The sequence below is a fragment of the Phyllostomus discolor genome, chromosome 1 (genome assembly GCF_004126475.2).
Source record: "Phyllostomus discolor isolate MPI-MPIP mPhyDis1 chromosome 1, mPhyDis1.pri.v3, whole genome shotgun sequence".
In the NCBI taxonomy this organism is placed as follows: Eukaryota; Metazoa; Chordata; class Mammalia; order Chiroptera; family Phyllostomidae; genus Phyllostomus; species Phyllostomus discolor.
The window spans coordinates 201,694,788-201,707,760 of NC_040903.2; the positions used below are offsets into that span (position 1 = coordinate 201,694,788).

The 12,973-nt window shown below is 37.0% G+C and overlaps 1 protein-coding gene across 7 annotated transcripts in view; it reads right to left on the reverse strand.

The window, feature by feature from the left end:
- CEP128 (centrosomal protein 128) overlaps positions 1-12,973 on the reverse strand; it is a 433,346-nt gene that overhangs the window by 374,423 nt on the left and 45,950 nt on the right. For all 7 annotated transcript variants that reach the window (XM_036012776.1, XM_036012791.1, XM_036012780.1 and 4 more), the window contains one exon: positions 1,644-1,760. In XM_036012776.1, the coding sequence (XP_035868669.1) occupies positions 1,644-1,760 (117 nt within the window). The remainder of the gene's footprint in view (positions 1-1,643; positions 1,761-12,973) is intronic.

Below are 12,973 nucleotides of genomic sequence, written 5' to 3' on the forward strand. Positions count from 1 at the left end.
TGTGTGTATTCCCGTCCCTTTCTTCTCTAAGATTAGTAAACAAAAATTTTTAATACATAACTAATGTAATAAAATGAGAATTCACAAATCTATACCAATAAAAATGAATGAAGAAAAAAAAAGGTAAAGTCCTTCCTTACAGTAGGATTCCAACTAACACACATAAACAAAATGATGGAATTTTTTTCAAAAATCACCACTTAGCATCCCTTACAGTAATAAGTGTTTCACCAGATAAGAATCAACAATAGATGCTAAAATTCATGCGTATAATAAATAGGCTATTTGCAAGTCTCAAAGAGTCTCCCCATAAAAGGAATAATTAAAAAATAAATAACAGTAACTTTACAGTGGAAACACTTAGCAGACAACACCTCAACCAAAGGTTCAGTTTTCACCAGCAATGGGACAGATCAACATTATGTACATCCTGACATGACGTCCGGATGGGCTCAATGTCAGGGCTCTGGGTTCCCTGCCAGAAGTCCATAACCTGAACCTAGTTGTGAGGAAACATCAACAAACCCAAAACGAAAGACATTCTACAAAATAACTGGTGAGTAGTCTACAAAGTATCAAGGTATGAATGGCGAAAAGAGACTGAAAAACTGTCCCAGATTAAAGGAGACTAAAGAAGCATGACAGCCAAATGCTGTAGGCGACCCTGCACAGGACCAGAAAAAGACATTAGTGGCAAAATTGGAATAAATCCTATAGACTAAATCATACTATTGATCCCATGTTAATGTGCTGTGATTAAGGAAGAGAACATACATACCATATTATTTAAGGGCAAAAATATTTACATCATATGTGCAACCAACTCAAAAAAATGTACGTGTATATGAATATGCACACAAAAAGTAATAAAGCTAGTCTAGTAAAATCCGAATACTGGGGAATCTAGGTATAAGATATACAGAAATTCTTTGTTCTAATTTTCAACTTCTTCATAAGCCTGGAATTTCAAAATGAAGAGGGTATCTAAGAAGTAAGTGACCTCTATTTTTACCTGGTTTGATGATAGTCTAGCCCAGAGGCTGACAAATTTGTTCTATAAAAGGCTAGTCAATATTTTAGGTTTTGTGGACCATACAGTCTCTCCCACAACTACTCAACTCTGCCATCGCGTCACAAAAGCACCCCTGGAAAAACTGGAAATGAATGGGAATGGCTGTATTCCAGTAAAATCTTATTTACAAAAATGGGGCAGATTCAATCCATTTGGCCACAGTTTGCTGACCTTTGCATGTCTAGAAACTTTAATCAGAGTATTATACTTTCAGTTACCATTTTTGAGCACATTGCAGATGCCATGTTAAGTGCTCTACTGACATGGACTCATTCATCCTTGCACCAAGTTGATCAGGTTAAAACCATGATCACTTCCATTTTCCACAGAGGAAACGGGCCTAGAAAAGCTTAGAAACTTGCCTGTGGTCTCACAGCCAGCAAGCAGTAGACTCTGGGTTTGACCCAAAGAGAGTTGTCTTCACCCATTAAACTGTAACCAATAGGCTACATTTCTCATGTGGGCTGAACACCATCACGTGCAGCAACTAAGGAACCATTACCATTTTAACAATAACTAAACCAATATCCAAACTCAAGATTAACATTCTGAGAAGGTGTTTTTCACAAACCTCTTGTAGCTGCAAAGAAATGAGTCCCAGTTGATCCTGACGTCTTTCCACCAGCTCTCTTTCTGTGCGCATCTCCCTTTCTATTTCCTGAAGCCGTCGCTCCACCCGGTCTGAAACCTTAACACCAACGAACAAAGTCAGTGACACTATAGAGCTGTTGTTAGTGAAAAAAGGGTAAATCAAAGAGCCATTTTATGCCAGGTACACTGTTTGTAGAGGCCTTTTTCATGACACAATTATAAAACAGATCACAAAAAATAAAAATGACTGACACTCACAAAAGAAAACAATCAGCAGTCTCAAAACAATCCAAATCTGGATCCCAATAAAGGACTTACATTTTTCAAAGTATAAAATATTAATTCAATAGATCAGTTAAAAGTAATAAACTAGAAAAGAGTGCCCTCTGGTGAAACAGAAGGAAAACAGCAATTTTGCAAGCTGCTGCATTTATTAATCTGATAAACTGTTCTATCTGTTTAGTTCCTTATCATTTTAATTATCTATAAGAATGACCTGCCTAGGAAGGTTTTGATGTTTATGCGCAGCAAATAATTGAAAGGGCTTTTCATTAGCTTCTCAATCTTGTCTACTGTGAGCTGCTTAAAATAAGCCAGCAGTAAAAGATCAAAAACTAAAGTCAAACTAAAAAATAATTAATCGGTACTCTCTAAAATAAACATGAAAGAATGTTTATGTCTGATGCAAGATTTTCCTTGCTCAACATTTGGAAAATACAAAAACACATCATGCATTATCATTGTGCACTCCCTGAAATTAAAATCTGTACTATTTGATGATGTGTATATTTGGTGCAGGTGAACAGAACAAGAACGCATTTGCATTTTTTTAAGAGAAACAATAAATACAGTTCTGTTATCAGAAATCTTTTGCCGCCAAGTCTATATGGCCAAGAAAGTTCTGGTCACCAGGGATCTTTCTGGGAGTAAGAAAATTTTCTAAACTAGATTATGGTGATGGTTGCAACACTCAGTACATTTACAAAAAAATCAATGAACTGTATATTTAAAGAAGATTAATTTTATGATAAATATTACCTCAGATCAAGTTGTTTATCAAAACACACCAGTACACATAAGCTTAATAAGTTAATAAAGGGTGAACAAAAATATTCTCTCAAAAAATCAGTAGTTACTTTTTACTAAAACTGGTGTTTCCAGTTTTACTAAGTCTGCTGTTTCCAACTTCTAGTGCTTAAAAACAAGACATTTACTATGATAGTCACAGTTGTTTACTAAAAACTCAAAATACTCCTCAGCATCAAGCTTCTGATTTATCCTAAAAATCAACCCTAATATCACAACAAAAAATTCACTACTGCATATGAAATAAATGCAGCAACTGCGGTAAAAGAAATAATACTAAAAAAAACAAACTGAAGTCGTTAACTCATTCAACTCTTATAAAATGGAAATATCTTTATTGTGCACTGTGAATATAAAAAATAATAGCAACACACCAAAAAATAAATAACACAGAACCACCTCAAAATCATTAGTATGGCTACTATCAAAAAAAAGTGGAGACACTGGAATTGGTGCACGGTGGGTGGGAATGCAAAATGGTACAGGCGCTATGAAAATAGTGTGGTGGCTCCTTTAAAAAATTCAAAATAGAACTACCATATGATCCAGCATTTCCATATCTAGGTATACACCCAAGAGAATTGAAAGCAGGTCTCGGATATCTGCACCACCGCCTTGTTCATAGCAGCATTATTTACAAAAGCCAAAAGATGGGAGCAATCCAAGTGTCCACTGACAAAGAAACGTGACTTCTACATACAATGGAATATTATTGAGCCTTAAAAAGAAAGAAAATTCTTACACATGCTATAACATGGCTGAACCTTGAAGAGATTATGCAAAATAAAATAAGCCAGTTACAAAAGAAAAATATTGTATCATTCCTCTTACATGAGGTACCTAGAATAGTCAAATACAAATACAGACAGAAAATAGAATGGTGCTTGCCAGAGGCAGCATGCCTAGGAAAGGTTTGATGTTTTGAATGGGATCTTGTTACTTTTACTGGGTATCAGTTCAGTTTTGCAGGATGAAAAGAATTCTGGATTTGGTTGTACAAGGTGAACGTACACACCACTACGGAACTGAACACTTCAAAATGGCCAGGATGGTAAATTTTATGTTATACATTTTACCACAATTAAAAATAAACAATATAGGATGATAAAAAGTAAGAAACAATTTGCTAATACCATCCATAAAAGAAAAACCACTGTTAAACATTTCATTGTACACTTCCAGAAGTTTTCTAAGCATATGTGCATGACTGGTCAAATACATATCTATTTCATTTCTTTTTTTGAACAAAAGTTGGGTATTTCATGTAGTTTTATAAACTTTTTTGCTGTTCACTTACTATGGACAATTTTCCATAATAACAAGCAAATCTACATATTCATTCCTAACAAGTGCATAGTTCTCCATAACTGACTGAAGTAATTCCTTATTGATAATAGGATAACAATTATTTATTTTTACTGGTGCATGCTGCGACAAACACTCCTATGTCAGATTATTTTTGTAAACTAATGATACAAACTTTAAACGAAATTGTTAAATCAAAAGATATGAATCACTGATGAAGCTATTAATCAGGGATCACACAACGAACCAGTGAGAGAAATGAGCACACAGCAGTCCCAATTTCCAGTAGTATCTTGGAAGCCCAAGTCCATTTCCAGGTGCTCCTCCAGTAAGCACGCATGAACACTAATCTGCTCCGGTTAGTGTGCAAGCTAGAGGTTCGGGACACAGCAATACACAAGCTGCATCCACAGACCCTGCCTTCTAAGAGCTCACTATCTATTGAGGATCAACGCTGAATAAGAAATTAAGATTTCTCTAATTAAATTCAATGAGTTGGATCAGCTCTATACGTCAGGAGAGAAGGCTGTGTGTATTAGCATCTTACCAAAATGAAAGCAGTTCAAGTAACCAAATACTGAAACCAAAATCTACAATTACTTAGGCATTATCTACTTCACCACTTAGACATTATCATCCCACGTGGCCAGTACGTGTGATGATGTCAAGTTGCTGTATTTGGAGGACTTTCTCCCAGTCTTGAAATGCTTGTGCGAGGCAGCTTCTGACAAAGTTTCAGTGGCCCCTTCTCCCTAGTGTTCGTGCACTTGTGCAATTTCTTCCCTTTGACTGAGGACTTGCCCTAGTGACTTCCTTCTAATGAACAACACAGAACAAGTAATGAGATGTCACTCCCATAATTAGGTTACAAAACACTGTGACTTCCATCTTAACCTTGCTGGCCCTTTCTCTGGCCTTCTTGCTCGCTTGCTCTGATGAAACAAGCCATGTTGTGAGATGCTCTGTGCAAAGGCCACATGTCAAGGAAACCAAAGAAGCCTCTGACCAACAGGTCATGACAAACTGATACTTCAGTCCAATAATTTACTAAGGAACTAAATGAGCTAGGAAGGAAATCCACCCCATGCAAGATGTGAGATGATCACAGCCATGACAGACCCAGAGCCAAAGGAGCCAGCTGAGCCACGTCTGGACTCCTAACCTACAGGAATGGTCAGATAGTAAATGTGATGGGCCAGTAAGTTCAGAGAAATTTGATATGCAGCCATAGATAACTAATGCAATTTTTAAGTCTGTTTTCAAATAAATCCTCACCCAGGAAATAAGCTAGTCTGATGAAAAAACACACACACATATTCTCCATTCCATCCACAAATTTCTATCCATTCCATAGAACTTTGTTCTCCATCTCAAAATACTTGTTTTCACTGGTATTTGGCTTCTCTGTAATGCAGTGATGGATGACCACCACTTTACTCCCCACTGTGCCACACACTGGCCTTGTGATTAGCCTTCTAGATCAAGCATGCACTATTTGAGCTGTACAACGAATTTAATCTCCAAAAAATCAATATCATCATCCATAAAATGGAAAAAATAACTTGCCCAGATTGCCATATGTGTAAATCAAAACGTACAGAAGTAGCTCATAGTGGTCTGGCTCAGTAGGTTGAGTGTTGTCCTGCAAACTGAAAGGTCACCAGTTCATTTCCCGGTGAGGGCACATGCATAAGTTGCAGGCCAGGTCCCCAACTGGGGGCATGCTAGATGCAACCGATCCATGTTTCTCTAGCACATCGATGTTTCTCTCCCTTCTTTCTCCCTCCTTTCCCTTCTCTCTAAAAATAAATAAACAAATTTTGTTTAGAGTATAGAAGTAGTGGGACAGAAAATATAAATAACATGGTATGGATTAATAGTTATCTCCCATATCTACTCCCCTACTTCCATGTCTTTCATAATAAAGAAATCTGGTGGCTACCAAATGTAAACAATATATTTTCTGGCTTCCTCAGCTACTAGCTGGCCATATTAAATTCTGGCAAATGGGATACATACATAAGTGTCAAGTGGCAACTTCAAGAAACTATCCATAGAGACAGCACATAAGTGCCTTTTGCTCTCATACTCATCCCTTCCTTCATCTTGCGTGACACACAGGTGCTGCCATCATAGACCACGAATCTGTGGTCATAACAGCAGAAAAACAAGAAGAGCATGACCGAAAGAGCCAGAACACCTTATACATTGTAGTTCAGTACAGCGGAAACCTGAACTCCCTACCTAAGACCTTTCCACGGCCAGAAATAACTTTTGTCTTTTTTAGGCCGCTATCAATTGGAGGTTCTCAATTATTACTACTAAAATTGATCTTTTTATCTTTTTTAACTTTATTTTTATTTTGATGTTATTAAAGATTTTATTTATTTATATTTAGAAAGAGGGGAAGGCAGGGAGAAAGACAGGGAGAGAAACATCAATGTGTGGTAGCCTCTTGAGTGTGCCCTACTTGGGGACCTGGCCCACAACTCAGGCTTGTGCCCTGACTGGGAATCTAACCCACAACCCTCTGGTTTGCAGGCCAGCACTCTGTTTCCTGAGCCACACCAGCCAGGGCTAACTTTATTTTTATTGTTGCCACTATTATAGATGTCCCCAATTCCTGCCCCCCTTTGCCTACTTCCACCCAGTGCCCACCCCCCCTTCCCTTGGGCCATCACCACACTGTTATCTTTGTCTGTTGGTCATACGTATGTTTTTTTGCTAATCCTTGCACCATCTTCCATCTAGTCCCCACTCCTCCCTCCCCCTCTGACAGCTGTCAATCTGTTCCATGTGTCCATGTCTCTGTTTCTATTTTGTTTGTCAGTTTATTTTGTTCATTAGATTCCACGTGTAAGTGAAACCATATAGTATTTATCTTTCTTTGAGTGGCTTATTTCATTTAGCATGATAATCTCCAGGTCCACCCATGCTTGTCTCAACTGAAAGAGAGAATTACTTAGTGAACCACAAAATGCTAAGCAAGAACAACTATTGTCTTACACATCCATTAGAACATGGGAGAATCAACATATCTATGCTCTATTTTATTCAAGCCTGAAGAAAAATAAAACAATACACACACACACACACACACACACACTACTAGCATGATTTAAAATGAATAAACACACAAAGTATTTTACGATTTCCAAGAGTGGTAAATTATAAACCTCCAAATCGACAAAAGCATCTTTATAGATCCAATCATCCAGACATATCAATATGCTCAAAATATCTCCCCTTTTCTACTGCTAAGACTGTGAGTCACACAACCCAAATTAAGTCAGCAACAACCAAAGACCTAAAACATACACTTGGATAATCCTAGTTTTCTGCCTGTTCTTTCTCCCCAATTTCTATGAAACATTTCTGTATCAGTTAAGGTACCATCTAGGCTATTTCAAAGAGATTAAATCCAGAGCAGCTTAAATAAGTTTGTTTCTGTCTCATATTATAGTCCAGAAGAAAGCAGGAGCGCAGCAGGCCACTCTGCTCCCTCGGGTCAGTCAGAGATTAAGGTTCCTTTCCATCTGCTGCTGCTTCACTGTCCCCTAGGTTGTTAGCCTCATTGGCATGGTTTAGGCTGGGTCAGTACACATCCTCATTTCAACCCACATAAAGGGAGAGGGAGAAACTTCCAGACAAGTAGCTTTGTTTTCAAGAAGACAAGTCAGAGTGGCATGCATGACTTTCACTCACACTGATTCACATGGTCTCAACTTAGCTGTACAGAGAAACTGGGAAATGTCATCTCTACTTGAGTAACCATGTGTCCAAAAAAACTGCTGGGGGTGGGAGTGGTGACGGGAGGAGTATGGGGATCTGATCCCAAAGAGAATAAAGAAGTCTTATATTAGGGGACAGTTGGAATTAGAATTTCAACATATATTTTAATTTTACAGTGGGTCACCATTCATCCTTCTTAGGAAAGGGTAAGATAAATGTCAATTCTCAGATAAAAATGCTAAAAGAAGGCAATTGCTATTCTGATTATAACATTGAACAATACGTAACAAATTACAATCCCTGTAGACTTTAGTCTTATAAATCCACTTCTAGAAATTTACTCCACCAATTTACTTTCCCACGTGAAAATATGGCACATGTACAAGGCCGTTCACTGCAGTGCTATGTATGAAAGCAGAAGATGGACACAAACTAACTGCCCATTAATATGCCTATTAATTTACTGTGTAAATAAATTATAAAACATTCATTCAGTGGAATGCTTTAAATATTAAAAGAAAGGAATTAGAATGCTCAATAGATGCTAATAGGGAACAAACTCAAATCTCAAAAATATATTAGGTAAAAATGGCAAAATACAGAACAGTTGCAATCTGCTACCAATTATGTAACAAAAAGGAGAGCAGGGGAGAGAGGAGTCTATCAAGGTGATGACATTTCACTGGAGTCCTGAATGACAGAGGCAGCCATTCAAAAATCTGGAGACAATTTGGAGACAATTGTCAAAAATTAATGTCAATTTTTGAAAATCACTTGGCTACCATCAGGAGCAAAGATGCGGAACATGTAGGAGAAAGACCAGCTTCAATGGGGGCCACTGCAGTGAACTCAATGAAGTGATGGTGCTTTTAAGAGAAGTATTACACAGAAGAAGATGGAATTGAGCAAGATTTCAGAAACAAAAAGGGCAAGGTTTTATCATGGACTGAAACTGTGGTATGAAGAAAAAGATGTACAGTGACTCTTAGGTGCCCACTGGACAGATTATGATGCCATTTTCTGCAACTGAGAAGACCAAAGAGCACATAAGCACAGCTGTAAATAGGAGGGCATGGGCTCTGCACCAAACAACACAGCATACATTTATCACTATGGAGTAATAATTCCCAACAAGAATTATTACAAAGACTGCATTCATTAATGCCTCTTCATTTTAATTTTTTATTTCTGCTACAGAAGGGAAAAATACTAACCAGCTAATACAAAAACACATTTTTTTTCAGAGACCCATATCAACCAATTAAATTTACTACTAAGATATCAAAAAGTCTAAAGTCTTTATATTTAGTTATAAAAAATAGTACAGTAAGAATAAAAATTAGAATGGCTTTTATAAGTGGAGCCTTCAATGAATGGAGGTGAAACAAAAACAAAGACCTTCTGTTTCTGGGACTGTATTCTGACTTTTCCGTGTGTTGATTCCTGAGATCTTTAATAATATATGCTGTTGTAAAATGCATTTCAACAAACAGGTGTTGAAATCTGTTCAATAACCATGTTATCCTAAATGCAGGGTTCAGAATTTGTACTTCAATTCATGGCCGACTCTTCCAGAAACAGCTGGATACATGTTTACATTTTTTATTAAAATAATGACCTTTCCATAGAAAACTAAAATAAAATTGACTTTTCCCACCATGACTAATCAAAGAATAATCCACTCATATCATACTCAACTGGGCAAATTCTAGACAACTAATTTCCCCTGTGGCATAAGGCCCATGAGATATTGATTATTACCACAATTAAGTGTTAACAGAAAATATTTTCCATAATACCGTGCTATAAATAATTATTCCCTTCCAACAGGCAGCTTGAAAAACAAACAAACAAAAATCTATCATTCACAAAGGATTAACAAATCAGATCTTGGCATGTATGATAGAAACCAGTACTTTTTGCCTCTCAAAGAAAAATGTGTTCTATAAACTTTCAAAATATATTTTAGTTACTAAGAAAATGCATGATAAACACTTGTAGCCTCAGAATAATGCACAATACATGAGATTAACAGTGGTTACCAACGGAAAATGAAATCGGTGAGATGGGGCAGTCATTCTTTTTCTTTGTACAATATTTAAAAGTTTTCTACTGTGAACGTGCATCATTGTGGAAATTTTATTCTAATTTTGGGAGAAACAGCTGCAGTCGCTGAGAAGTTTAATGCTTAAATAACAAAACCATATCTTTTCTGACAGTATGCTATCATAAATTCACAAATACAACACAATACATCAAATAGTTATAAAACATAAATGTCGACTTCAGTTGGAATGTGTGAGTCACAAAAATCTATATTTAAGCCTTGTACACACTGAAGTAAACACCATGTGACCTGCAGAAGACCTTTTAAAATTCAACAATATTATTCTTAAGTTTTTGCATTAGAAATCTGTTTCTTAATCAGGACTACATACATACGCCCACGTGCGGTTTGAGATGCCCTCTGTACAGTCCTGAACAATCTTACTTTGAAAGCAAATTTACATAAAGCACCAAGCAAGTTGTAACACCACAACTTAATGTGAGGAGCCGGCAGATGAACGATTCAATTAAGTGCACAATTAGGTGTGTGCAATTTTTCTGGTTTAGACAATATAAAAACAAACATGTTCCGATGAGCTGAGCACACTGGACAGCAGAGTAAACTAGCAAGGTGTACACACCAGTTACACCAGTGAGCAGTGAACTAGTGAGGTGTGACATCCAGTTGTGCAATCATAGCTTTATCTGATGTGCAGTAATTCTGATCAACAGTAGTGGTGACATGAAAGAACTCAGGCTTTCTTTAAATTTATCTTTAACTTTTAGGTCAGTGGTTACACTGTAGAACCACATTTTAACATTCTCGAGTGACTGTGTAGGCACTACTTGCTAGCTAGGTAAAACTTAACAAATGTAATGTGCACTAGGCAAATCAGCATTTTCAAACTCTAACTCAAACCATCCCAAATATCTAACAATGTCAAAAAGACAGCATGATGGTTCAGCTAGACAAGCCCATAGCTTCTCAGATCTACGAAGACCTTGGCAGAACACTGAGGATATTCAAGTCTGGGTCAAAGCCCTTGTTACAAGCATGCTCACATGTTGTATACCTATGTAGCAAGTAAAAGAAGCCTTGCTACAACAGCTGGAAACCTCTCAACTTTTATGCATTTGAAATCGCAAACATAGTAATGAAATATGATATATACAAAAAGACTGAGGGACTTGCACTTCCAAAACTGACAGGCTAAATAATTCAGACCAACCCTTCCAATGGAAATAACTTAAAAAGCTAGAAATAATATTTCAAATAAGTCTGGAAAACTAAAAAGAAGTAAAGACATATGAGACCAAATGCAAGAGAAGAAAGAAATTCAGAGAGATCGGTCCATATTTTAGGCCACTTTCTCCCTGAAATATCAGCCCACTTAACAAATGGCAGCTGAGACAGTGAGAAGCTAAACAGTTTTAAACTGATATGTGGGGTTCCAGGGGTAAAAACTGAAGTTGAGAACCTTTCCAAGGAAGGGGCTCCCTGGCTGAACTTCCCCCAACCCAGCCCCTAGCCTCTGCGTTGGAATCCTGAAGTTCGATACGCTGACAGTACAGGTCAACCAGAAACAGTTAAAACCTGGCACTGAAGTTTAACATTGAAATAGCTCAACAACAGCTCTGACTGGTGTGGCTCAGCTGGTTGGGTGTTGGTCAACAAAGCAAAAGGTTGTTGGTTCAATTTCCAGTAGGGGAACACTCCTGGTTTGCAGGCCTGGTCCAGGTTGGGGCACATGCAAGAGGCAGCCAATAAGATATTTCTCTCTTACATGGATGTTTCTCACCCTCTCTTTCTCCCTCCCTTCCCCTCTCTAAAAGTAAATAAATAAAATCTTTAAGGAAATATCTCAACAACAAATAATAAGGTGATCCATAACTGCTATGGCCTCTAACCTACAACAAAAAGCAAGTATGTCCTCTCGTACATAATAATTATCAAATTATCTAAGCAATTTTTTTTGCAGAGAATTAAATATATTTTCAGTCACCAACAGAAGATCCCATTAAGAGAGTTTAAAAATAAAAAACAGTTTTAGAATGGGAAATAGTATTTGCAACACATATAATTGACAAAGTGCTCATATATAAGATATAAAAAGACCTCCCACAAATCAATAACAAAAAGGCAGGCAACACAATAAAAGACTGGGCAAAAGAGCAAACTGGTGTTTCAAAAGAGAAAATAGCAAATAGCCAACAAACATATGAAAAAAAGATGCCCATCATCTTTAGTAATCATGAAAATACAAATTAAAACCATGATGAGATACCATAAACACCCAACATAATGGCTATTACTGAAAAATTAAATAGTGTCAGTGTCAGAAAGGATGAAAGCAACACCAATTCTCATACACTGATAGTAACAGTGTAAATTAGTGCAGCCACTTTGAAAACCTGTTTATGGGAACCTGCTACATTGGATGGCGCCGAGCACTCACACTCCATGTTTGTAACAACAGAGATGCATGCACAGGTGCACTGAAATAGTAAGGTCGTCCACCACAGCATTATTCATGACAGCCCAAAATTTGAAATAATTCAAATATCCATCATAAAATTTCACAATATATTACAGTATATTATACAATGGAATACTAAAGAGCAATAAAAATGAACTAACTGCAAATACATGACACAACACCCAGAAATATCACAATCATAATGTTTAGTAAAAGAAACCAGACACACACACACAAACAAACCCTTGTCCTGAATGACTGCATTTAATAAAGTCTAAAACAGGCAAAAGCAATCTAAAGGGTTAAAAGTCAAAATAATAGTCCCCTTTAAAAAGGAAAGAGTTACTGATGGGGAGGGGAAATAAGGAGGCTTCTTGTGCGCTGGTCATGTTCTAGTTCTAGATGTGCGTGGTGGCTACATGGGCATGTTCACCTTACATTAATTAATCAAGGTATACACTGATTTGTGTACTTTTATGTGTGTGCATTATACCTCCAAATTTTAAAATTAAAAAAAAGAAAAAAGGCAAAGTAAAAACTTCAGCAGTTTCCATTGTCAAGTAACAGATTCCACCCTAGAGTTTATGAAAAGAGCCAGAAGGTCATTTACTAAGGTATAGAGGACCTTAGAGCTACATTCTTGAAAGTGTGCATTCAGCTCCTT